Source organism: Atheta coriaria, unplaced genomic scaffold (genome assembly GCF_025399875.1).
Source record: "Atheta coriaria isolate IRGN ID8LTWV9N9 unplaced genomic scaffold, Caltech_Dcor_3.1 hic_scaffold_4_pilon, whole genome shotgun sequence".
Lineage (NCBI taxonomy): Eukaryota > Metazoa > Arthropoda > Insecta > Coleoptera > Staphylinidae > Dalotia > Dalotia coriaria.
Genome location: NW_027045446.1, coordinates 7,936,689 through 7,961,139, shown reverse-complemented (window position 1 = coordinate 7,961,139; position 24,451 = coordinate 7,936,689). Strand labels below are relative to the sequence as shown.

At 33.7% G+C, this 24,451-nt stretch overlaps 4 protein-coding genes and 1 long non-coding RNA gene across 5 annotated transcripts; all 5 read right to left on the bottom strand.

Annotated features, from left to right (window-relative positions):
• Window positions 1-1,704: 1,704 nt before the first annotated feature.
• Window positions 1,705-2,836, bottom strand: LOC135791029 (uncharacterized). The gene is made up of 2 exons (XR_010547899.1): window positions 1,964-2,836; window positions 1,705-1,835 (listed from the first exon to the last, which is right to left on the bottom strand). It is a non-coding gene; the product is annotated as an uncharacterized lncRNA (long non-coding RNA).
• Window positions 2,837-9,078: 6,242 nt separating this feature from the next.
• Window positions 9,079-11,940, bottom strand: LOC135790872 (phospholipase B1, membrane-associated-like). The gene is given in 6 exon segments (XM_065301158.1): window positions 9,079-9,303; window positions 9,306-9,453; window positions 9,780-9,931; window positions 9,992-10,375; window positions 10,442-10,712; window positions 11,821-11,940. Coding segments are annotated over 6 exon segments (1,263 nt in total). The 3' UTR covers window positions 9,079-9,115.
• Window positions 11,941-14,368: 2,428 nt separating this feature from the next.
• On the bottom strand, window positions 14,369-16,138 carry LOC135790863 (G-protein coupled receptor seb-2-like). The gene is made up of 5 exons (XM_065301147.1): window positions 15,842-16,138; window positions 15,624-15,783; window positions 15,424-15,549; window positions 14,901-15,365; window positions 14,369-14,545 (listed from the first exon to the last, which is right to left on the bottom strand). Exons 1-5 carry the CDS (start codon window positions 16,136-16,138, stop codon window positions 14,499-14,501), a joined length of 1,095 nt encoding a protein of 364 aa, XP_065157219.1. The 3' UTR covers window positions 14,369-14,498.
• Window positions 16,111-20,212, bottom strand: LOC135790870 (A disintegrin and metalloproteinase with thrombospondin motifs 2-like). The gene is made up of 11 exons (XM_065301156.1): window positions 20,198-20,212; window positions 19,914-20,022; window positions 19,377-19,845; window positions 19,164-19,316; window positions 18,988-19,101; window positions 18,610-18,742; window positions 18,392-18,555; window positions 17,907-18,331; window positions 17,380-17,792; window positions 17,067-17,287; window positions 16,111-17,011 (listed from the first exon to the last, which is right to left on the bottom strand). Exons 1-11 carry the CDS (start codon window positions 20,210-20,212, stop codon window positions 16,435-16,437), a joined length of 2,793 nt encoding a protein of 930 aa, XP_065157228.1. The 3' UTR covers window positions 16,111-16,434.
• A 1,736-nt stretch (window positions 20,213-21,948) lies between these two features.
• On the bottom strand, window positions 21,949-22,861 carry LOC135790336 (uncharacterized). The gene is made up of 3 exons (XM_065300532.1): window positions 22,650-22,861; window positions 22,411-22,586; window positions 21,949-22,321 (listed from the first exon to the last, which is right to left on the bottom strand). The coding sequence occupies exons 1-3, from the start codon at window positions 22,708-22,710 to the stop codon at window positions 22,049-22,051; spliced, it is 510 nt and encodes a 169-aa protein (XP_065156604.1). The 5' UTR covers window positions 22,711-22,861; the 3' UTR covers window positions 21,949-22,048.
• Window positions 22,862-24,451: the final 1,590 nt, after the last annotated feature.

The window sequence follows — 24,451 nt, the reverse complement described above, 5'->3', positions numbered from 1 at the left end:
AAATGGTATTTCCGAGTCTGTGGATTCGATTATTTAGCACTGGACATGACATTGAGACGGAAAACGATAAATAAACTTTAAATAATTCCTATATTTGCACTTACAGGTAACCGGTTAACGCAAGTTTAAATTTTCTTTTAGGAAATGTGATAAAATCTAAGAAATTATGAATCAGTATTATTAAACCAACATAAAAATAGTATATTAAGTATTAAGTGACTAAACAGGAGTTTTGGTCACAAGATTGACTAAGAGCAAGGGTAGCGAGCGTTTAATAAATCGAGTGTTTAACAACGTTTAGCCACGTGATGATTACGCTATTTTTTCTTCTTTTACTCTATTTTCACGTTGCGGTTTTTGTATTTGAACAAATGCACAGGCGCATGCTCCACCCAGTGACTAAAACCCGTGACTAATGTACTTTAGTCCCAGCCTGGGCCGTCGGTGTTTAAAATACAACTTTTTGTGCTTCAAAACCGTAGAAAATTGGACGCTTTAAAGACGAAAGTAAAAAAAAAACATAACTTTTAACTTTAAAAAATTAAATTTAAAGCAATAACAATTATAATAAATAATTAAATTGTCAACAAAATCATTCCCAATACAATTAAAGAGATTTAAAGCAATAATAAAGATTGTTAAGTCTATAAATCAATAATTAAATTAATAATATCAATTGCCGACTGAATATTTCCCCAGAATACGACTTAAAACTTTCTTATCAAATTTGACATTAATTCAAGTTTATCGAAATATTGCAAACTAATCGCAGACGAATAATATACATGAACATGTTAAAATTGTATACTCTTGCACTTTTGTAATAGTATCCAAGCAGACAACGTGATTCCGAACTTTATCTCCGACTTAAAATAGCTTTAATGTCATTCGGATACTTGTGACCATCACAGACGTCTACACATACTATTTATAAGATTTAGGCACGCGGCCCTACCAACAGGAACACGCCATTCAGGCGGCAAATTTTCAGTGACCGTAAAATACACATAAAAATAAAAATACAGCAGATATGTATCGGAGAGGGAGCTTTAAATTGGTACAACTCGTGTTTTGTAACGTGAGAAGTGTTGTACGAGTATTTATAGAAGAAAGCAAAAAAAGCTATTTCAGTTATTTTCACTACACGCACAAAAATTCCGTCGTGTATTTCAGCGACAGTAAATACAAATAAACTTATGTAATGATTTTTTTTAATTTAAAAAAAAATTAAAACAGAAAACAAAACTTTTAAAAAACTAATGATTCCTATTCATAGAATAGAATAGGAATAGGAACTATAAAGTATAAAATTCGTCGAAATATAAAATGTTGTTTTGTAAACTCTATTATTAATTACGCCTTGTTGAAAACACAATTACGCGTCGACGTATATAGTTTTTGTTAGTTCGACACGAGTCATCATAAACCGTGTAGAATGAATTGCACAAATTGTGATGTCTTTTTTCTCCAATCAGCAAGTAGTAAAATATGTCTCGTGCATGTGAAATAATGAGCTGATAGCAATTCGTAAATGTGGGGTAGATATGATGCAACAACGTCGCCTGATATTTTCTTATCGCGTCGTTAGTGCGAATATTTATCAGTGCATTACGAGTATATGAGTATGTTTATTCAGTGTGAGTGCTTTTATTGATCACAGAGCTAAATGGCTCTGGATAAAATAAATTCAAACATTTGTACAAATTCAATATAAATTCATTTATTACTGTATAAACTTCATAGACTTCATAGAAGTTACAAATTTACAAGAATTCATTGTTTACTTTGACATTCAAGAGAAAATCCAATCCGGATCAGTGTTTTTCTGCATTTATCTGTAACAATAATAAAATTTATATTAATTAAATGTTCGTTCTAAATGTGAAATGTAAAAACACAATAGTATAGATAATTTTATTATTAATGTTTATTCTTATCCTGACGGTATATAAGAAAAAATTACCTTGAAGTTAATGCAGCTGTGAATTCCCAGTTTTTTCTCATCTTGAATTGACGTTTCATCATCTATGAGATGTCATTCCATAGTGATAGTCATTTGTAGTCTCAACACACAAATAACAACGATGCAAACATATGCGTACTTTACTTTTCCTCAAAGTTATTCATTAAACTTTAGAAAATCACGCTGGAGTTATTTAATGCCGTAGATTTGGCTCCTGTTGCGACGCATCGAGGAGAAGATTGACATTTTACTGCTCGAGCTTGATCTTGAGCTGGAACAACTCGCCGTGCTGTCGGATGAACCAGTAGACGAAAGCGATGTCACTGATTTGCTCTTGTTTTTCACTGCACACGGACGATTATTGTTGAAATCCGGATGCAGGAATTTGTCGATCATCTGCCTGATCGTGCAGTGCTTGCGGTTGAATGGATTGGTATACATTTTCCAAATTTTTATCAAACTTGTAGCACTTTAACTTAACTCAACTTTTAACTCAAGTTTTTGTTTTAAACTTTATATAGTTTATGTTGTATAACGGTTGTGTTTAATTATCTCTCTTGCTGTTAGCTTGGTGGCAGCGTTGAACGTGAACGTGAACGTTTAACTAACTTGTCTCCTCGTGTCGCGCGCTGCTTTTATAGCGCCGGTCGAGTTTTTCCTTATTATTACTACTTAAGTTCGGACGTTTCGATGGCGGCGTGCGCGCGTGTTAACGTCAGAGTCTCTGAGCAGGTTTGAATGATGCTTTTTACGCACGTCGGAAATAAATCCACGCGCAAACGTGCGCTTCTGTTATGTTATGCATTTCTAATTAAAGGTTTCATTTTTAAACATTACTTCAATATCACAGAATTTGTAATATGTGAAAGTCATGTCAAATTTTATCTATGTACAAATATTTGTTGTAATTTTAAAAATTTCGATGTTCTGAACAAATACATCAAATTATTGATAGGAATTTATATGAATATTTTATAATTATTGTGTTTTACTTTGAGTTGTAATATACTGTTGTTTTATTAGTGTTTTAAAGTAGTTTTAAAGCCTAGAGGACTTTTATGTGTCATTTAAAGCACGATTTTTGGCACGATTTTCATATGCGTTTTATTTAGTGAAAGTTAAGTTTGAAACTTTTTTTACAAACACTAAAAACAAACATTTATCTATTTGGCGTTAAAAAATTGTAAATCTTATCTTTGACATTGACTATTTTAAATGGCAATTAACATAAAATTTTGTTTGAACCATGTTCCAAAATCTTTTTCTACTTTTCTTCTTATAAAATTTTCAGCACGTGTTTTGGCAAATTTATAATAACACACATTTTGCGCAGCAGTATAAAACAATTCAAAATATTTGCAAATTTTTTACAAAAATCTGGCGCTTAACTATCGAGGTGCTGACGTCCGGCTGTTCCGAAATTTGTTTAATTGGAAATTAAAAGAGAGACGCAATTATTATTCCATCCGTGAAACTGGTCAATGACGCACGCAGTTCAACTGTGCTTGATCTTGATCTTGTCTCCCAAGCCTCATCGCATTGAAACCACTATTTGCACATTGCGTACGAAGCCTTGCGGTCATTCTGTCTTTCCCTCCTTCTAGACGCCTATATTCAAGAGCGTCATATGGTCAAATTAGTGTATTTACAAATTGTTATGATATAGTTCAAGTTTGTTTACGTTTTATTTCGACTCTCACGCATAATATTCATGTTACCATGTTATTTCCTATCCTGTAAACTGGTATTGTAAATTTGCGTAAACAAAATATTCTCAACGGAAATAAGGAAACTCGTTGATATTGAAATAAATCTTACAGTTTTGACCTTTTTGCTTGGTAATAAATAAAATATTCCATTACATTAGTATTTAAAGAGTTTATGTTGTTATTATTGTTTGATGGCTAGTGAGTTTTCAATTTGCGAAGAAAATTCTAGAAGTTGGTTAATTGCAGACTAACCTGCGACATGGTGCATAATATTTACCGTCCAGCGGGAATCCCCGCGAAGGCCAAATGCCAATGTCGCGCACGCACGTCCGCAAACTTTGTGTACGTCTCTATATTTACAGTATGTTTATTCGATGGCGTTTCTTAGAACCGGCCCGACGCCAATTAATACTCGCGTTCGCAATGACTAGTAGTTTTGCATACTGGTTCCTACGACGCGGACAATTGCGTCCGGGCAAGCGACAAGAAGCAAGAAGTAACATCAACATACGCAAGCGGTGCAATGGAATCGACGCTTTTTGCAAAACCAGTTTAACTTTTAAGCACGCACTGACGTCAATGCGTCTTCTCGCATGCGTTCGCCGAAGACTTTTTTCAACTGTTTTATGGCTTTAAATGGGTCGCATCAAGGACATAAAACGCAAGGATTAAAAATAACTTCTTGGAGGAATCCTGTTTCAGACACGAGACAGACGTTGGCTAAATATAGAAGTAAAATGGTTGTTTCAGGTAGGCAACAGGAATTTATAATATAAAAATTAATCGCCAAATCTGTTGGTAAGCGCATAACTCAACAACGCCCTGACCAATTTGGCCAATTCTTTTATTTTAAATGTTCGTTAAAGTCCAAGGATGGTTTCTACGGCGAGAAAAATTTGAATAATTACCGTGAAAACCTCAAAGACAGCCCTTTTCTATAGGATAAAAGTTGGCATTGAGATTCAATCATAGTTATAGAAATAGTTGAATCTGAGAAGGCGTGCTGAAGTGCATTATTAGCAATTCTTTAGGTATATAATTAATTTCTTTAAAATAAAATTGCGAATCTTATGGATAGGATTGACACATACTATGTCTAGAACAAGAGAGTAATAACGAATTACATTTTTATTAAACACTACCGGGACGAAGTCGCGGGTAAAAGCTAGTTTATTATAAATATTTTATTTTATTTTAATAAAATTTAATTAATTTAATTGTTAAAATGATAAATGAACTTTTCAGGAACTCAAATAATGTTTCAAACTTCCTATTCACGCGCAGAGAAAAACATCAACAACAGCCGTGTTGCAATTCATACTCGTGTTTACTCGTTATTAATAACATTCGCACAAAAAAACACAATTTGCACAGCGCGCATCCTTGAAAATCGCAAAAGAATCGGAAATTAACTGCGTGCTAGCATCGCTGGCATTCGCGAGATATTTTAGCGAAATATTAGTCGCGTTTTTTGCATCGTACAGGAAATAATTGATTTCTTAAGGTTCTGATCACGTAGGAAACTTCCTTGTTTTTGTGCGCGTGGGCTATATGGTGCTGTCTACACCTCAAGAGTCACGTAGACCGGCAGGAATCACTCATAGTATCACATATTTTGTCTGTTAATATTAATAATTAATGTTTCTATGATTAATAAATATCTTTGAGCTAAGATTTGATTTATTTACAACGGCAGTAAACGTGAATCTTAAATTGAAGAAGTTTTGTATTTTTTAGCATTTTATAACCACAAAAGGTCAGATGGAAGTGGAAGTTAATTTTTAGACTAAATTTATTCATAGAAGATAATAAAACCGGACATTTACATAGAACACATGAGCATTTATGTTTTTTTACAGTTTAAATTTGAAAATATTCCAAAAACACGTATAGATTATTTTTTAAATTTATGCAATCAATTTTAGTTGTTTTGGCTATGAATTTGCAAATTTTAAAATTAATTTTTCATTATTTCAATACATTTTTTGTATTCCTACGTAACTTAAATTTCCATTACTAAAATTGTCTACACAAGAATAAAAAATTGTTTTCGTGTTTGATTGGTCTACTACGCCTCAAAAATGCTTAATGTTTGATAATAATAAACGATTATTTGACAATATTCATGCTACGCATTTGCTTAATGCACTCGAACCGTTTCTACTATTTTAAAATGCATTATTAGTAATTTCGTGTACGTAACCACCGTGAAAAAGTTGATAAAAATCAAATTAACGCACATTACAATTACGCTTGTGCACACATATCTATTAATTACTTCATACAATGCAGAAAAAATACAAAATACAATAAAAACGCAGTTACTCAATTGGTAATATTTATTTATATGTAGGCGGTGAAGTTAATAAGCGCTTATGCATAATTAATTGTTATCGCTTAATGTCGCATAATTTAATAATTTCAATATTTGCGCGCGAGAAATCAAGATGAAACAAGCGCGATGCTACATTGACGTCAAAGTGTCTCGTATGTAATTATTACAGTGGATATTATTTTCTCAGCAAGCAATTATTATTTATTAATTGACACAATATCATTAATAACGTTTATAATTAGATTTTCTTTGAAGGTCTATTTACACAACAATTATAGAGCAATAACAGAAACAAACGTTTTTTTTCTTTTTCTTTTCTTTTTAAATAATTTGATCTGTCTTGAACTTGACCATGGACTTTTATATAATTGATATTATAATTCAATTTTCCAGATAATTTATTAAAATTATAAATTAAGACTTCAAATCATGACAAATGATGTAAATTTAATTAATTTTTTCTAGAAAAATTATTTTATTGCTATTATTAGAGGTTGTAAAAAGATAGGCAGATATGTCAATAAATTTTAGATAATTGTTTCAAATTAATAACAATTTATTAGTCGGAAATTGCGTCTGTTGCACATTCAGAGGTGCGAGTAATAAATGTGCTTTGCTATAGTCGGAGTCAATAGGAATCAACTTGACTTCACTTGACTTGTCGGCATCAGCCTTGGCGTAAAATACTCGTATACTGCTCATAGCAACAAATTTTTAGATTCGGAAATTTATGTAGACACGCGTTGGTGGAAGAAAAAGTTTAATGGCGACATGTATTTGCTATAATCATCACACTTTTAAATGCATTCAAACAGTTTTTGTCGTGCGGGATAATTATCAAGAGACATGATGTCTGATAAAATTTAGTTTATATGGGGATATTGCAATTGGAAATATGAGAATATTATAATATATGTGGAAATAATTATTTTTTTTTTCCATTTTTAAAAGTACCACTTTTTTATGATTTTGAGGCACAAAAAGTGTTTTTAAACGCGGACGACTAAGAACGTGACTAAAGTACTTTATTCACGGGCTTTAGTCACAAGGTGAAGCTTGCGCCTATACATTTGCTTTTGGTGTAGCACAATACTATATAAAATGTCATCCGCCATCAGTCAAACAAATCAAAGCAAGTGTTGATGATGCTAATGTCGGTGCGCACGACATTTATAACCTTACATTTCGCCGTAGTTTGCGAGCGAATTTCGAAAACTTAATACCCAAATGATCAAATATAAAATGCTCAACCTGGAAATCGAGTAGAAGTAGAAAAAATAGCGTAAGCACCAGGTTGCTAAACGTTTTCAAAAAACTGCCGTTTAGCCACTTGATATGTAATATACTATGTATTCGTTTATATTTATATATTAAAAAGATGTTACAAGATCAATAAACATTGGAATAAAGTTTCCGCTACGCTCACTTGTTGATGGTCATTGTTGGTCATTGATATACTTTGTGTCATGAAATATCCGGAGCAAATGTCAATCATTTAACATGTCAATGATATATATTTCCGTTTAATTTTTATAATCAATTCTGATAAATAAAAGCAATATTCAGGTTTTGAACCAGTACTGCATCCTCGACATCGTGAAGATTTGTAAATAAATAACAATTAATCTAAGGTTTCAAATATAGCTACATGACATAAATTAGTTCATAAAGTTTTCATGTTTATTACAAGAGTACGAGTATAAACTTCCCAAGTATTATTATTGACCTCAATTGAAATGTAAAATACTCGGACGCAGTCAAGTTTATCAAAGTTTATCAAGTTTCAGAAAAATGAGGGCAATAAATTAGTGATCTGGATCAGTGGTCAGCGTTTGTGTGTTGGGATTTTTCAGTCATTCAAAAGCTACGATGCAGAATTAATTTTAAACAATAGTTTAATGTACTTTAGTTACGACTTTGGCCGATCGTGTTTGAAGTACCACTTTTTGTGTCTCAAAACTGTGTAAAACAGGCGCTTTAAAGGTGAAAATAAAAAATAATAATTATACGGTGCTCACTATTTTAAATCTTTTCCTTAAAAATAAGTTTTTGTTGAGTAATTTTATAATGTCACGCAAAACGCTTATATCTCGGAGTCTAATTATCCAGGTACAAGACGTTATCACCCCATAATATCAAATTATCAAAACAAATGCCAACTTTTGATTGAGAATTTGGGGGTACTTCAGTAGTTTTTAAATTTTCAGAAACATTCAAGATAGATGAATTAATTCACAAGATATAAAGGATTTTGAAAGCAATATTTTAAAATTGTAGCAAAGCCACCAGTCTTTAAATGGTTTTTGTTAACAAAATATAATATCCAGAATACTATTTATTCCGATGAAATAGCATTATATTTAATCCCGTTTACTTCTTAGAATAGTGGTACCCAAAGTTTAAGTTGTGTATATTTCGTATGATTTCGAATAAAACACACAAAAATATAACAGATAATTGTCTGACCTTGTGCTCACTATCGATAACATTTGAACTTGTAATCATTGCCTTCGCATTTTTATTTACAATTAACAAATGATTAAATTGAGTTGAAAATAGTTCAAGCCATCTCAATGAGTATCAACCGACAGTTTATCAACTGTTTTTGTGACATTTGTTATGACAAAAAAATGTGTTTAGCAAGTTAGCTTAAACTGAAACCTATTCAATAATTATATAATTTAATAACAATAATATAATTCATGTTTCCTATTAGATCTACTTTGCCAAAAATGAATTAAATTAATACTACACAATCAATCATTCATATTTACATTTACCTAAATGACAGACGTTCAAAGTCTGTGATATTGTACTAGCCAATATTAATAACGAGTTATTAAGTTTAAGTTATGACTGCGCAGTACATTTACAATTGACACTCAATGCTTATACATAATAATTGCTTCAAATGATGCTCCAGAAACAAAAATAACAAAATTCCACGTGGCATGTTGTAATCTTAATGTTTGCAATTTTTGTAATTGAAATTTTAACGACCGACTAGACTTCAATAAACACAACATATGGAAATTGTCTAGGCTAAAAATAGAATATCACTATGTGCGTATTTGTCAAGAATCAACTCGATAGTCATTAAATTATTTGTTATGTTTTCAATTGGCTGCCAGTCTCTAGAAAAGTTTTGCTATTTTTCCACGTGAAAAAATACGGATTGGAACTTGTAGGACACTTAAATTCGTCTAAAATGCCGCTCAATTTGGTTGTAGTTTTCCTGCCAATTGGTTCCAGCAAATTATTCCATAACATATTCGCTGCTAATGCATGGCCTTTTGTGAAAAGTGAAAACAATCATGTGTGATGTATGAGATGTCGATCACTTCACTAAATCGCCTGATAGGGTCATCCGGAGCATTGAAAAGTTTCATAAATGGTTGTAACACAACTGTGAAATCATCTCTCATGTTGTATCGCCCGGAATTTAACTGAAAATCGATAATATTGTATTAATATTGAGTTTTTAGTAGTTTTTAAGTAGTTTAGTTTTCTGTGCGATTTGTTAAAATTCAACAGACATGAAAATAAACGCTGCTAAACATACTCGTATTTGTAGATATAGATTGACACGTGCGTGTAATATGTAGAAATGTACAAAGCATGTACGACTATCAGTAATTGCACCAAATTGCGTGATATTATAACTGATGAGACAAGATTCAAGGGCAATTTTGTTTATTTTTAGATATGTATTGATGCAGAAGGGAAAAAAGCAGTTTAAGGTTTGTAGTTAGGCAACCCAATCTACACTTACCAATAATTCCTCAGCATATTGATAATCTCTGGTTAAATTCACAATTGTAGACATTTCGTCAACATTTCCAGCTTGATGGAAACAAGTACAGAATAAATGATGCAACATGTGACACATGATTGAACGTTTTATTCGGACGCTTACAGTTGCATCTAAAATTTAAAAAATTATAAATTTAAATTTAATTTGATTTAAATCATTATTTATATTACCTATGACTGGTATTAAATTAATATATGTCCTTGGTAGTTTACTCTGTAGATAATCCAAAGCTAACATTAATTTCCTTGCATGTTGTCGTGGTGAAGCTGCTTCTTTATCAAAACATTGCGCTGAGCATAAATCATTAGCACCAAAAAATATCGTAATCATTTTCCAATCATTCTGTATATCAACACCTTGTTGTTTCATCTTTTTGACTAAAATCTTAGCTTGTCTCAGTGCGTCCGCATCGGCTGACACCGGAAATGCTACGTTTAACTGCGCGTGTTCCGAGAGAAATTCACCGGTTCCGGTTGAATATCCTTTTAGGTTAGGATTATATTCTTTGAGAATATTTGGAAGGGTGAGGTATTCACGCCATGTACCTTCACCTCCTGTTAAAATCAAAATACAACAAAATTTAATAAAAAAATTAATTTTCTGATTTTTAAGGTTATTACCTACGCACCATGATATTCCACGATATTCTATCATAGTACCAAATGCCCATTCTTCCATTGCTCCGTTTCCAGCTATCAAAGAATCGCCCATCGCTGCAATCACGTCAATATCACCAGGTCGTAATTCATGAACTGATTTTGGACGACTGGGTGATCTACCAAATGCTGTTGAATTCGCACACATAAACGGTTTTGCACCCGAGTAGTGTTTCTGCATTCGTGGATTGCGTTTCTTCGGCGGGTAACGAATTATTATGTTACCGGATAAAGGCTATAAAAATATTAAAATGTAGATGAACATAATGCTTATTAATTAATATTCAGAGTGTTAGTTTGGGCGTCTGGACGATTTCTTTTTTCATCTTTCGCTAATTGCTAGTCATCGAAATATGCCAATCGGCTGGCACTAAGTGAATAGTAATGAGGCGGTGCGCGGCGATGAACTTTCATACTTAATTCAATGGTAATCGCAATTTTTACAAGTACCTGCTGTTGAGCAATAACTTTCATTTGTTTGTGTTTGCATTGTACATTTTATTTTATATAGCCGAGGTAATGCTGTAATCTTAATTTAGGCAAAAAAAAACTTGAAACAAAAAGCAATTTTTGCCAATTAACACAAGAAATTATGAATGACTATTTACACTAATTTATAATTAGCTTTTGAACTGTTTGTTTTCATAAATAATTGATTATCAATATATAATATAAAAATAAATCGCAAAATATGTTGGTAAGCGCATAACTCAACAACGCCTAGACCAATTTGGCCAATTCTTTTTTTAAAATGTTCGTTAAAGTTCAAAGATGGTTTTTACGGCGAGAAAAATTTGAATATATGCCGGGAAAACCCTAAAAACAGCCTTTTTCTATAGGATAAAAGTTGGCATTAAGATTCAATCATAGTTATAGTTAAAAAGTTGAATCCGAGATGGCGCGCTGAAGTGTATTATTAGCAATTCTTTATATAATTAATTTCTTTAAAATAAAATTGCGAATCTTATTGATAGAATTGACTCATACTATGTCTAGAACAAGAGAGTAAAAACAAATTACATTTTTATTAAACACTAACGGGACGAAATCGCGAGCAAAACTAGTTATTTATTACTTATAACAAACAATATGGGTCAAAATGATGGCGTTAATTTCATATTTAATTCCCTGGCATCAAATATAATACATAGTTTGTATTGCAATACAAATAATTACAAAGTTTCCTTAAATATTAATGTTTCTCGTTTATTTTGTAATTTGAAGTGATAAACTAATAGATCTCAAGTACTAGGAATACATTAGCATTTATGAAATTGAAGAAAACATTATAATGTTAGCAAACAACGAGTAATTTATTTGAAATAATCTTAACCAGCAAGTACCTTTCGGCTTTCGTGCATCAGTTTCCGGAACATACCGACGGTGTCCAAGAGATTGCCACTTTGCTGCGCCAACGCACTAAAGACGGACGCAAGCGCCAATATCACCATCAGTATGTCCATTCTACAAACACTTAATTTATAAATCTATCACCACTAATAAAGAAATTCTACACAAATTTATTGCTTTAAAATTTCCGTATTAATAAAATTTACAAAAATCCAGAATTAAATTAATATCACTTTAAAATTTGGCCAAAAAAATATTAAAATGTTTATTTAAACTGTTGCACTTGTTTTTAAATATAGTCCTATACGTTTGATGGCTTCCGATGAACTATTATGTCGTTGCCCAAACATCCATGTCTTCGGATTGCCCCGATGGCCGATGGCGATTGCGAAACGATTTTTCATTCCGTGCGGGTATCACTCGGCGACGCTTAGGAAAGTTATCGCACACGAAAACGAAATCGCCGCGACGAAAGAACGCGACGCTGAAGAAGACAACGCGACAATGAAGAGTCCCGCACGACGCGATTCATTAATACCGAAACGTTTAGCAATCGTCGTAAATCGTAATCGATTGCATGGTTTGTCTCCACCACCACAAAGATAGATGCTTGAGATGAGTTCAGATAAAGTGGAAAAACTAAAAATGACACTTTTAATTGAGAATACCTTGAGAAACAAAACTTTCGAACGAGTTATGTTGTAATTTTAAATCGAGCAGTTTTTTTAGTGTGAAATAAATAATTACACATCTAAAACAGAATAAAAACACTTAAAATTGCATTTTTTTTTTAAGTGTGGATAATGTATAGTATTTCACGAATGCATAACACGTTATAAATCAATCATTTTGAATTGAAATTGAAGTTTTATGTAATAACGAGAAATTAAATGACAAAAATTATAATTTGTTGATTTATTGATAATTAAACAATCAATTTAAATTAAACAATAAACAATATAAATTTAAACGTATGCAATAACTTTCACTACCACTTGGAAACTCAAGTTGCAAGTGGAACATTGAAATTCTTCGTGCGACAAATGAAGCACACTAATTGAAAACATTCGAGAAATTTCTAGGTACTTAACATTTGTTAAGTGTTTTTATTATTCTTGTATTATTTAATTACTTAATTCAAATACTTATTCAATTATGTGGTTATGCCATGAAGAGGTAAAGACAACAACCGTTTGAATTTATAATTCAACTTATCTTAAGCTATCTTAACCATGGTGATTTTATTATAAAATAATTGCTGATGTAATAAAGACAACAAAAGACTGCAATCATGTCATAACATGGCCGAAAACTCATCGCGCATGTTTTTGTCTTTATTGAGTTTTAGCAATGGCGTTGACAATAAATGCATAAACATAAACAATTATTCGTAGATTATACGCGTAATATATGCCTGGTGCTTCTTCGGCGTGTTACTTAACGGAGAGAAAAGCACGGATAAGATTGCAATGAAGAATTTTATTCCACTTGGCAATAAACGATGAATAGATTCACTTTGCACAAGAGCACACCTTTGGCAATTTTGAGACAGCTTAAGTTAAGTCTAAACTTTAACATTGACAGTTTGTAAGCCATGCGAGTCACGTTTGCACGTTTTGTTTGTCGGTAACTTTTTCCTTTCGATTGTTACCGCAACTTTTCTGATTCGCGTATCAAGTAAGACATAAGTAAGTTATACAATGAGATTTATTTTATACTAACTTTTGTCCGCGACTTCACCCCGGTAGTGTTTAATAAAAATGTCAATTCTATCAATAAGATTTGCAATTTTATTTTAAAGAAATTAATTTTATAAAGAATTGCTAATATTCAACTATTTAACTATAACTATGATTGAATCTCAATGCCAACTCAATCCTATCGAAAAGGGCTGTCTTTAGGGTTTTCCCGGCAATTATTCAAAATTTTCTCGCCATAAAAACCATCCTTGGACTTAAACGAACATTTTAAAAAAGAATTGGGCAAATTGGTCAATGAGTTGTTGAATTATGCGCTTACCAACAGATTTTGTGATTCATATTTATATTATAGGTTATATTACTAACATTTATACTTTTGTAGACACTTGTGTTGTATGCGTGTAGGTAAGTAAAGTTGTTCTTCTTCTGATGGTTTCTCTGAAACCGCTGCTTCTATCTCGCATATGACGTTTCATGTGAATCCAAGAACGTTTGATCTCATAAATAGCCTAAAATATCATAAAATTTTATAATAATTCTAGGTTTTAAAGAGTAAATTGAACTTACATCCGGATTTAAGTAGCAAAATATTAAAGACATGAAAATTCCTTGAATTGCTTCAATGGAATAAGTCACATAGATGTAAATATCACTGGCGATGCAGTCGTTAACATCAACAATGTTCCTCTGAGCAGATATTAACAATGGAATGCCAAACAAGCATAACATTATAAGAGTTGCACGAATCGCTCTCCTAAAATATCAATTTAATCACAAATATTTTGTCACAAGTTTATCAAAAGCTGTTTTCTACCCGGTATTTTTTCCTGTACGTTTCCTATATTTCATAAATAATACACGGATGATATCTAATAACAAAACAACATTGATTCCTAAACATGCGTATTTATATCCATCAGTAACCCATTGGTAGCCTGCAATATCGGAAACCCAACATTTTCCAGCATCGCTTACCCCATTAGGATGGACCAGACTATAGTTGGAATGGTGGATGCAACTAATTAAACAAAAAAAGCATAAAATTAGGTTTAATGATGTAATAATATAGAATATTTAAATACATGACTGGACATAATGTGTCGGTGTATTCAAACACTTTCTAACCACAGAATTACCGATTAATTGCAGAATAACAAGTGATAATGCTTTTATCAAATCTATTTGGGTAAACCTAGACGTTGTGTAAACACTGTGGTGATGTTTACAAAATATTAATTAATTTTTGCCATAAATAACAAGAATTAACTGAGATTACTTGTATTAATCATAGGCAACTTTATATACACCATGTAAAATGAAATATAAAGTGAGCTATGTTTAACTATTTCATTTGTATTAATTTAATTAATTACCTACGATGATTCCATACATAATATATGCATTTGTATCTCTTGCAAATGCTCTTACAATTGTTTTATGCGAATGGGTTGCATCTGCTGTCATACAGGTAAAAATCAAATTTTTAGATAAATTCTCGAAGAACGTCAATACTCGGCACCATGTATAATCATTATCCATAACACTCTCCTCTTGTTGCACATTAACAGCGTTAATGATTATTAAATTCTTTGAGGTAACTACCAAAATATTCTTTATGAATATCGCCAGAATAAGATTACGATGTAAAACAAATCTCCATTGTTTCAATTTGTCGTAATATAAGAAGATAAAAATCGATGGAATCATAAAAGCGGATGCTACCGCCAAGAAAATAACATGGAATATGTGACGGTCTCGTAGACGAAAGGATGATGAGCATAGAGCATAATCCGTTTGATGATTCCAACCATCTGCGGTGCATTCTTTTGCACTTTCAACTAAAACACAACTAAAATGAGCTAAAATTAAAAAATATATAATGATAAAAAAACGCACGATTGCAGACAAATTTATCATTTGATGTTAAATAAAGTGGACACAGTTTCTTTACAATGGTATTTGGTTTAGTTTTTTCGTAACATGTGTAACCATCCCATATTGCTGGACAGGGATAATTGTCATCTAAATAAAATAATTAAAATTTCAAACTAAAAGTTTTGATTTTATTGTTTGTTTTTTGTTTTAATATAACATACTTGGTTTCAGATCATTTTTATTTAACTGTTTACAGCACTCCATTGCTGTTCTGGCACAGTTTAACCATTTTGCATAATATTTTTCTTCCACATGGAGATTTTTAATAATTTCCGTGTATTTTGCATCGTTATAATCAAATACTACACTTTTATTATTAACCTATCAAAAATTCATCAATGAAATTGAGATAAAATTAATTAACATGTAAAAAACTTACAACAATATACGGAATTTTATATTGGGTCAAATTATGTATAACTCCTTGATTGGCTTTTTCAATTTTTCCATTTTTCATCCACTTTGGATGCGCATAGTTATAGCACGACCATCCCGCCAACAATTGAAAATGGTACTCCGGATACGGCTCATAATACCGATAAGTACAATAATGTTCACTATTTATTAAATTTTTATTCACTAAATCGGCAATATTAGAACTATTAACCGCACTAGAACTTTTTAGTAAATATAACAACATAAATATAATTCCAGTTAAACATTTAAATTTATTCATCACTGAAATGCCACAGAATTCAGAGAACTACACTCAACTAAATCAAATATATAAAAATATTATCATTTAATTTGGTTTATATTCACTAACAATCGATGAGTGACAACAGTCGGTAGGTAGCATCGAATTTAGATATGAATCAGGCATGATAAGCTATCTCCTAATCACTTGATTGTTTCGATTGAATTGAATGAAAACACAATTAAATATTACTCTCGATAACCTAATACTTGAATTATCAAGTATTAATTTATACTCATCGTTGTTGTATTATTGTTAATCAAAACCGTTTCTATTTATATTGAAGTTGCATGTTGTAAGCTACAACTGTGACAGCACAACTCCCGAAATGAATCTATTTGACAATACCTTTTCAGTGATCGTATTTCACAAAACGGTGAAGTATCTTCTGTGCTTTTTGTACATAGTTCGGTTGGTTGCCTAGCATAATCGACTTTTTCGACATTCTCACAACTTTGAATTTGTTTCATTTGTGGTGGTTGTAATATTGAATCACATTCTATATTAATATTTGTATCATTTTGGTTTGATGCAGTAAAGTGTGATTTGGGTTGCGTGCATTGCGCAACACGAATTTGTTCACCGAATCCGCAGGAAGTAGAACATTGTGACCACGGTGAGTATTCCCAATGACCTGGACATGTAGTACGATTACATGGACGAAGTATTGATGGTGGTTGATAACCACATTTTGTTGGTGGCAACATGTATTTCCAGGGAGCCGATTCTAAGTCAGTTGTGTCATTTTGTAAATTTTGTGGAACGCAGTAGATTTCCCGGTGTTGTACGCCATTATTTCCACATGTAGCTGTGCATGGTTCCCATTGTCCTGGGATCCATACAAAATTGCAACTGGAAAAAATATATTAATATATTTGAATATTATTATAAAAAATGTGTAATTTACCTAAAATCATTGCATGTTCGTGCTTCAGTTGGTGGCTTATTAACAATTGAACACATTTTACGTGCTACAATACGTTGCGTTGATTTTTCCACACATGCTTTCGTCTTAAACATTTTTCCACCTCCGCAAGAAGTAGAACAAGATCCCCAACCACCAAGAATCCATTCATAACGTGATTCTTTAAATTTCTTATGCAATAAATACTCCATATTCATTTTAGCCTCAAATTATTGCTCAATTTAAACTGTTTAACCTCAATCTAAAAACATAACCTTATCCCAAAGAAGAAAAAATTAAATCATTGAAAGCTTACAAACAAAACTAATTCATTCAGCACAGGTCCCTGAGTGCTTAAATATAAAGTCTCATTCTGTGGCAGAAGAGCATTACTGGTCTCCAATGCATGGAAGCGAAATTTGGCGCCGTGTACAATTGTCACGCTGATTCCGTCCTGGGTATTCTGATCCGCACGTTGGTTGATTTCCATTGGCACATCGTTGGGATGCGCGTTGTTTTCCCGCGATTGTCCTCGCCGGTGCTGATTGAATTCCCTGCCCGCCGGCGCACCGAACGCGGACTTGCGAATGCGGAACGCGTTGCGTTTGCGATCCTTGAGGAACAAATCGAAATCAATTTGCCGCGGCACGCTGGGATTATCGTAGAGGAGTGCGAATTCTATCGCAATGTGGCGTGCTTGATTATGCAACACGCCTACACGAGTGATTTCTGCAAAAGTGGGAGCAAAAACAATTTATCCAAGCGAATAAATCAGTTAAATCTAGCACTAAATCAAATCAAAACGTGCAAAAAACGAGCAAAAAAATGGAAATCGTAAATTACGTTTTTTAATTTTTTTCGTTATGTTGGACTTGATTCGGAGGCATTCCGAGTTGTCCCCGTTGCATACACCGCATCCATCTTGTATAAGCGTGGAATTAACACGGTTGTCACATCCGATTGTGACGCATTTGCCTTGCACACAGCGTTTGTTATCTCTATCGTAGGAACAAAGTGTTCCGTCTGATAAAAACTCATCACTGGCATATATTTCACTAGTTTCTTTACTTTGACAGATGTAATTACACTTTAGATCAATTTGGTCACTTTCATAAGGCAGCCATGTTAGATTCTTTGGTACGTCTAATAATTTAGGCATTCTATTGCACTGCTGTGCACGAAAATCTTTTAAATCAGCACAGGTTTGTGTATTACAAACACGCCATTCTTCTGTAAGTCCCTCACAATCATTTCCGCCATACGCAGGTCTTAAAAATAATAAATATAATAATATTATGAAAATTTTATGTTTTTCAGGTTTAATTTACCTTGGATTATCACAAGATCTTTGCCGAAATTGCATACCAAGTCCGCAAGACCTTGAGCATTGTGTCCACGTGCCCCAGTCACTCCATCCGCCATCTTGTGGATTATATTTCAACGGATCTAGGTTAATCCGGAGTGTACTATCGCAATATCCATCAATACACCACTTAAAATACAGAAATAAATTTCAATATGAATTTATCCCAGGGCGAAAGCTTACTTTATGTGGACCACATTCAGTGCCTTCGAGTGGTGGTCCTTTCTTCGTTTTGCAAACCAAGGGTGATTTATGATGGCCACACCACAAATGCGCGCAGGGTTCTACTATATCAAAAGATCTGCATAATTCATAACTAAAAATATAAAAATTAAATTAAATCATGTTGAATCATATTAAAGAAGGAAAAAAACAAATTGAGAAGAACGCCATGTTCAATTTGCGGAAATAATGCTCTCAATTTGCGATAGCGATAAAACGGATCAAGCGGGGATTTTTCCTCGCCGACCGTTTGCCTCGTCAAATACGGATTTGACGAGCAAGTATCGAACGGAAGCGAACTGATGGCGGCGCGAGCCGATTGATATAAGTAGATTTTACCCTTCGCCGAACTCGACGCGGCATTGTTCGTCCATCGTGAAGCGAGCGCCCAGCGTCGAATTCAATTCGATCGATCTCTTAGCATCAGGCGCATTCAGCAAGCACTGCCATTGACTACGACATAAATTGCAAACTGATAAATATAACTCAATAACACCCACGGACGAAATACAAACCTGACTTTTGTTGCAAATTCTTTTCGGCTGCATTCTGACCAGAGAAAGTGATGAAACGTCGCGGAAACCATCGGGGCCATTACAGATCCTTGTAATGCATCATCCCGACAAGTGTTGTTATTTTTCGAGTCGCCATCATGTGATAAACCTAAACTAAATTAAAAAAAACAATTAAAATTGCATAAAAACCTAAAAACAAAATAAACATCTTACATATGTGCTAATTCATGTGCTATAATAAAAGCACAAGTTAATCCTTCATCTCTAGTCAACGCACAGCTTCTCTCCGGATCACAAACACCTCCAACAGGAGCATAACCAGAAGGACCACCTATATCAGTCCGTGTTAACCACAGAGCAATATCATGCGGTTCATCATCATCGTCATACAATTTATAAAGTTCCTTATTCCAAAGGTTTACATTTTCTAAAGATTTCTTGGCATTCCCCAATTTTATTACGCTGCGCTTCTTTTCGAACAGATGTAGGTCACGTATAACGATCTGAAGATTTGCCTCCAGACTTGGGTCTTGATACAAAGCATTCACGATGTTCATGAGAGTTAAGACATATTGTTTGACGCGAACTCTGCCGTGAAATTTGATCACTGACTCGTCCACAGCAATTACAATCTCGAGAAATCTGCGTGGATTTTTTGAAAAATTATGTGTCCTGGTTTTTGCTATTAATTTAAACATAAATAAATATTATTATTAATTTTTGGTTAATTTTATATTGTGATGTTGTTACTTATCACACTTTTCCATGCCGAGTCGTAAAATATCCGAGATCTTCGTCGTTCTGTTCGATCAACGAGTTTTCGTAGTCCGAGCGTAGTTGTGTTGTAGTTGTCGTTTTGCTGGTGTTATTTCGCTTGGAGTCGACTCCCCGATTCCGGCGCTTTGTGAAATTCGATTCGAGCGCATCGATGTCGAGCTGAACGTGACTTGTATAAACTCGATTCGCCTTATTATTTCGCCGACCCTGCTTTTGATCCTGCAAGCTGCTGCGGTTGTATGGCTGCTCAAACGTACCGAGATGTGGGGCATTGTGGGCGATGGACGTTTCCAAATTCGCCGGCGCTGGGATAAATTCACCATTATGTCCGACGTCGACAATGTCGGCCGTCTGCAGGGAATCGAATGTGTCGCCAGTTAAATTGAAAAAGCTTTTTGACAAATGACCCAAATCCACATTTCGCTTCTTTTTTTGATTTTTCGCTAACAAATTGTTATTTTCCAGTGTAAAACCGATATTTTTCAGGTGTAGAAATCCTTCTAGATAGTCTTGGCATATGGTAAATGCAGCCCATGAATTAGAAACTTCAAGAAACTTTTCTTTGTCTAGTTTTTCGAAGACAAAACCACGACCGTAAAAACAATTATTTTCAAGCAGTGTTCCCGACGTACTCGTAGTTTCGTGCAGATCTTCACTTCTGGTCAAGTTGATGAACAATGGCGTGGAGGCGGTTTTCCTGACAACTTTTACCAACAAGTATTCCTTGGTTGTGCGAGCCACAAACACTCTCGCAACTTCCGGTGATGCATTCTCTTCTCTGCTCGCATATAACTTCCCGAAGTCATTTTTAACACTTAAAAACTTTCCTTGACGTATAAAAATAACATCATAAGCATGAGAATTCACAGAAGCACAGCACACACTGCTATTTATATTATTAAAATTAAAAATAACAAAATTAACAACTAAAACAAAGTTTATAAAGTTAAACATGTTAAACACAAGTTAAATAAGTATTTACTCAACAAATGCAACTCTTTAAATGACAACTAACATTTAATTTATTTGAATTAAGTACTGACGCTTCAAGTACTTGTGATGCGACTATCATTTTCAAAGCAATGTGATTTTTACATCGATCGTAAAGCGAGCGCACTCGAGTTGAATGAAATACTGTGGCTCTGAGTGCAGCAGACAAATTTGAGTGCGAGTTTATTCAAGCGCAATGGAACGCGTCTCGGAATGTCTCAATTAATTTCAATTAAGAAACTTGCTGTTGGTGCTTTAATTAGAGTGAAATATGTGGAAACTCTTCAAACAACGCATAGAAGTACTCTATTAATAGCTTTTGTTTTTGATACACATCTACCTAACCACAACACTAACACCAACCTCACAACAGTTAGTATAATATTATATTGAAAGACTAGCTTTAACCCGCGGCTTTGCTCGCGAATATCTAAAATAATGAAGTTGATTCCGTACGCGTCTGTAGTCACAGAAGAAGTAACAACGAAGTAGAATAGCGGGAAGTTTAAAATGGCTGAAAGTATAGTCTATGGAAGTAGAGTGTACAGTCTCCATAGTGTAGTCAATTGGATTTGATGTTGACGTAGCTGTCGGTAATACAGTGTGATAATATAGTGTGATGGTACTATAGTACTTAGGTTTGAGCTTCATTGCTGGAATGCTAGATGGCGTTAAAGTAGTCAAATAGCCAGATGCAGAGACATTATTGGCTAAACAATTTCTTTATTTTATTTAAAAAATATTTTTTTATTAAATAAAAAGTAGCCTATAACCATTCGGGGACCACTAAGAATATGTGTACAAATTTTCATAATGATCGGTTAAGTAGTTTTTGCGTGAAAGTGTAACAAACATCCGGACTTTCGCATATATAATATTAGTAGGGATGTCGCAAGTATAAAAATTAATTCTGTTTTGTTCCATTATTACACAACCCTAACTTAACCTCTGTTAAACTTAGTTCAATTTAATGAAGATAGATGTCGTTAGTGTAACCTATAAATTAAATTATATGATATTTTGTTTTAAAACTTTATTAAAGAAGCAATAAAGACGTTGAATAACAAAGAAGTATGTACAGTATACATCAGTTCTTTAAATGCTTGATGCACTCCAAGTTAATTGTATCGTGTAGTCTGAATGAAGCTTTTCAGCAGAGCAACGCCCAGAAATACAAGCAGCAGCAGCGCCATATGTACGACGTGTCGCGATGCCGAATTACCACGATTGCATAGATCCGTCTCGCAGCACGTGTTGCACGCGCGCAACTTCGTCCTCTCCCCGATTGTCACGCAAACCGGTTCGCAAACCTTCGTGCAGGCGCGCTTCACTAGCCAGAGCTTCGCGGGCGCTGTTTTGTTTTCCTGCGACGACATTGTTATCGTGCGCACCTAAAAACACCCCAACGAAAACAAAACACACCCACTTTATGATTACAATCATGACCTAGTTTGAATAATATAGGTCAAAATTTACTAACCTGACATATACGATGCTCTTTCTCGCATTTTTCTTTATACGTTGTGACGTTATTGACGTTGAGGCAAGCATCATCGCCATCAATATTATCGCACTTGTAACAATACAAATCCGGATGTTTTTCAGCGGCTGCTTTGGTACGATGCTCACTTTCACAGTGCGTTAGTAGGAATTGTCCTGTTAAACACTCTCACTCTTATTAACATAATAATAATAATAATAAAAATATAGTACAATTACCTAGTAAACAGATCACAAAGAGATGATTGAGGGAGTAGTCGCGTACATGTCGCGACTGCATGTCGCTTATCACTGAATGTATTTCACTTGCTACTCGCGATTATTTCGCATGGCGGTGTACTGTTGATTTTCTGGCGGCGTTCGCAGCGAAATTTTACCGCCGGCGGCTCCATGGCGCTTCCAACGCGTTCTCTCCGCGATGCGCGGATACGCAACACGCATCCGTACGCGCATGCGCACACGGCGGGATCAATTCTGCAATATGAGATCGCGTCCGGTGAGAAGCAGCAACAGAAACACCCAAATTCGCACAACGCAGTAACATAAAATAATCATAATCATAAGAGATTAATCAAAAAATATTTTTACATATTTCCTAGTATTATAACGTTTTATTAAATTAGACATATATACGATACTCGAGTTTAGTTACTAATGATGTTAGTAATGTAATAATATAGTTTTCTTTTTTATCGACGCAACATTTTAATGGTGTCATTAGTATTGTCGTGTCATCTCACAAGTAGTTTATTATTGGCAACGCGAAACTTCTTAACAGTTTATAATCTAAGTACTAAGTTCTAAAACAATTAAATTTAACTAACCCCTGATCTGTACCGGCTCTCGCTTCTTGATTCTTGCGCTTGCGGCGTGATTATATAATAGCAATTTGTTTAATGAAGCATTAATCAAGCCGGCAAGCAAGTTTACATTGCAAGCGCCAACATTTAACTAACACAACAACGCGCATATCCTTAAACTCACCATCGCAGGCGTTAACTATGATTAATCATAATCACACATTACGTAGGTATATGAAGATATTCCAAGAGGTAAAATGTCAAGAAATTTACATACATTGCTTGACATAATATTATATGACTTGCAATGTAATATATCTATTCTTCAATCTTGTGATATATTTTTTATTTTGTAGGCTTGGCCGAGAATATTCGTGTGGTGTGTTTTCCCAAGCGAGCGTCTCGACCAAACCCAGCTCCTGAGCTCTTCCGCACCCTCGACTCCGACTTCAATTCCCGCATCCTACGCGCGGCGAGTCAGCGCCAAATGAAAATATGTTTGCGCCCGTTACGTCTATCGTCGTCGTCGTTGGCGGCGTGGAAAATGCGTCGTATTTTGCTGGCTTATTTTTCAATGTTATGGCAATAACGCATGGACGAGTAGCGTGAAGGTAGATTTTTTTCAATTCACATTTCAAATGTAATTTTTGGCTAAATGTGAGTATAGAGTAATGTTGACTTGAGTAGAAATTTACATTTGAAGTATATTTATAATATTTGACAATTGGAAAATTTATTTAAGCTAAAAGGTAAATATTGGACATTTTTGTGGTTAGGAATAAATTATTAGTGAAAAATCTCTAAATATTTAAAAGCATTCATATGCAGTTCCGGAGTGAAATTAAGCTTATTAAGCTTTATACTCGTACATTACACATGATGCAAAGCCGGATTTCAACTCTATTACATCAGAGTCCAAATAAAATATTTAAAATATACCTAGTATCTCGTTTAATTTTAAATGTACCTAAGTAAATAAACCTTACAAATATTATTCAAGATTTTGATAATAACTAAGTTCATATTTCGTGTATTGTGAATTGAATTGAATTGTGTTGCGTTTTATTTTATTTTATTGCTGATATTTTTATCTCAAGCAAATTTTATTTTAGACCAGTATAATTTAATTAAACCAACATGAGTAATACAAAAACGTATTAATTGAAAGTTGTCCACTAAACAGCAACTGACGTAATTAATAGTCCGTAGCATGTTGTGGTC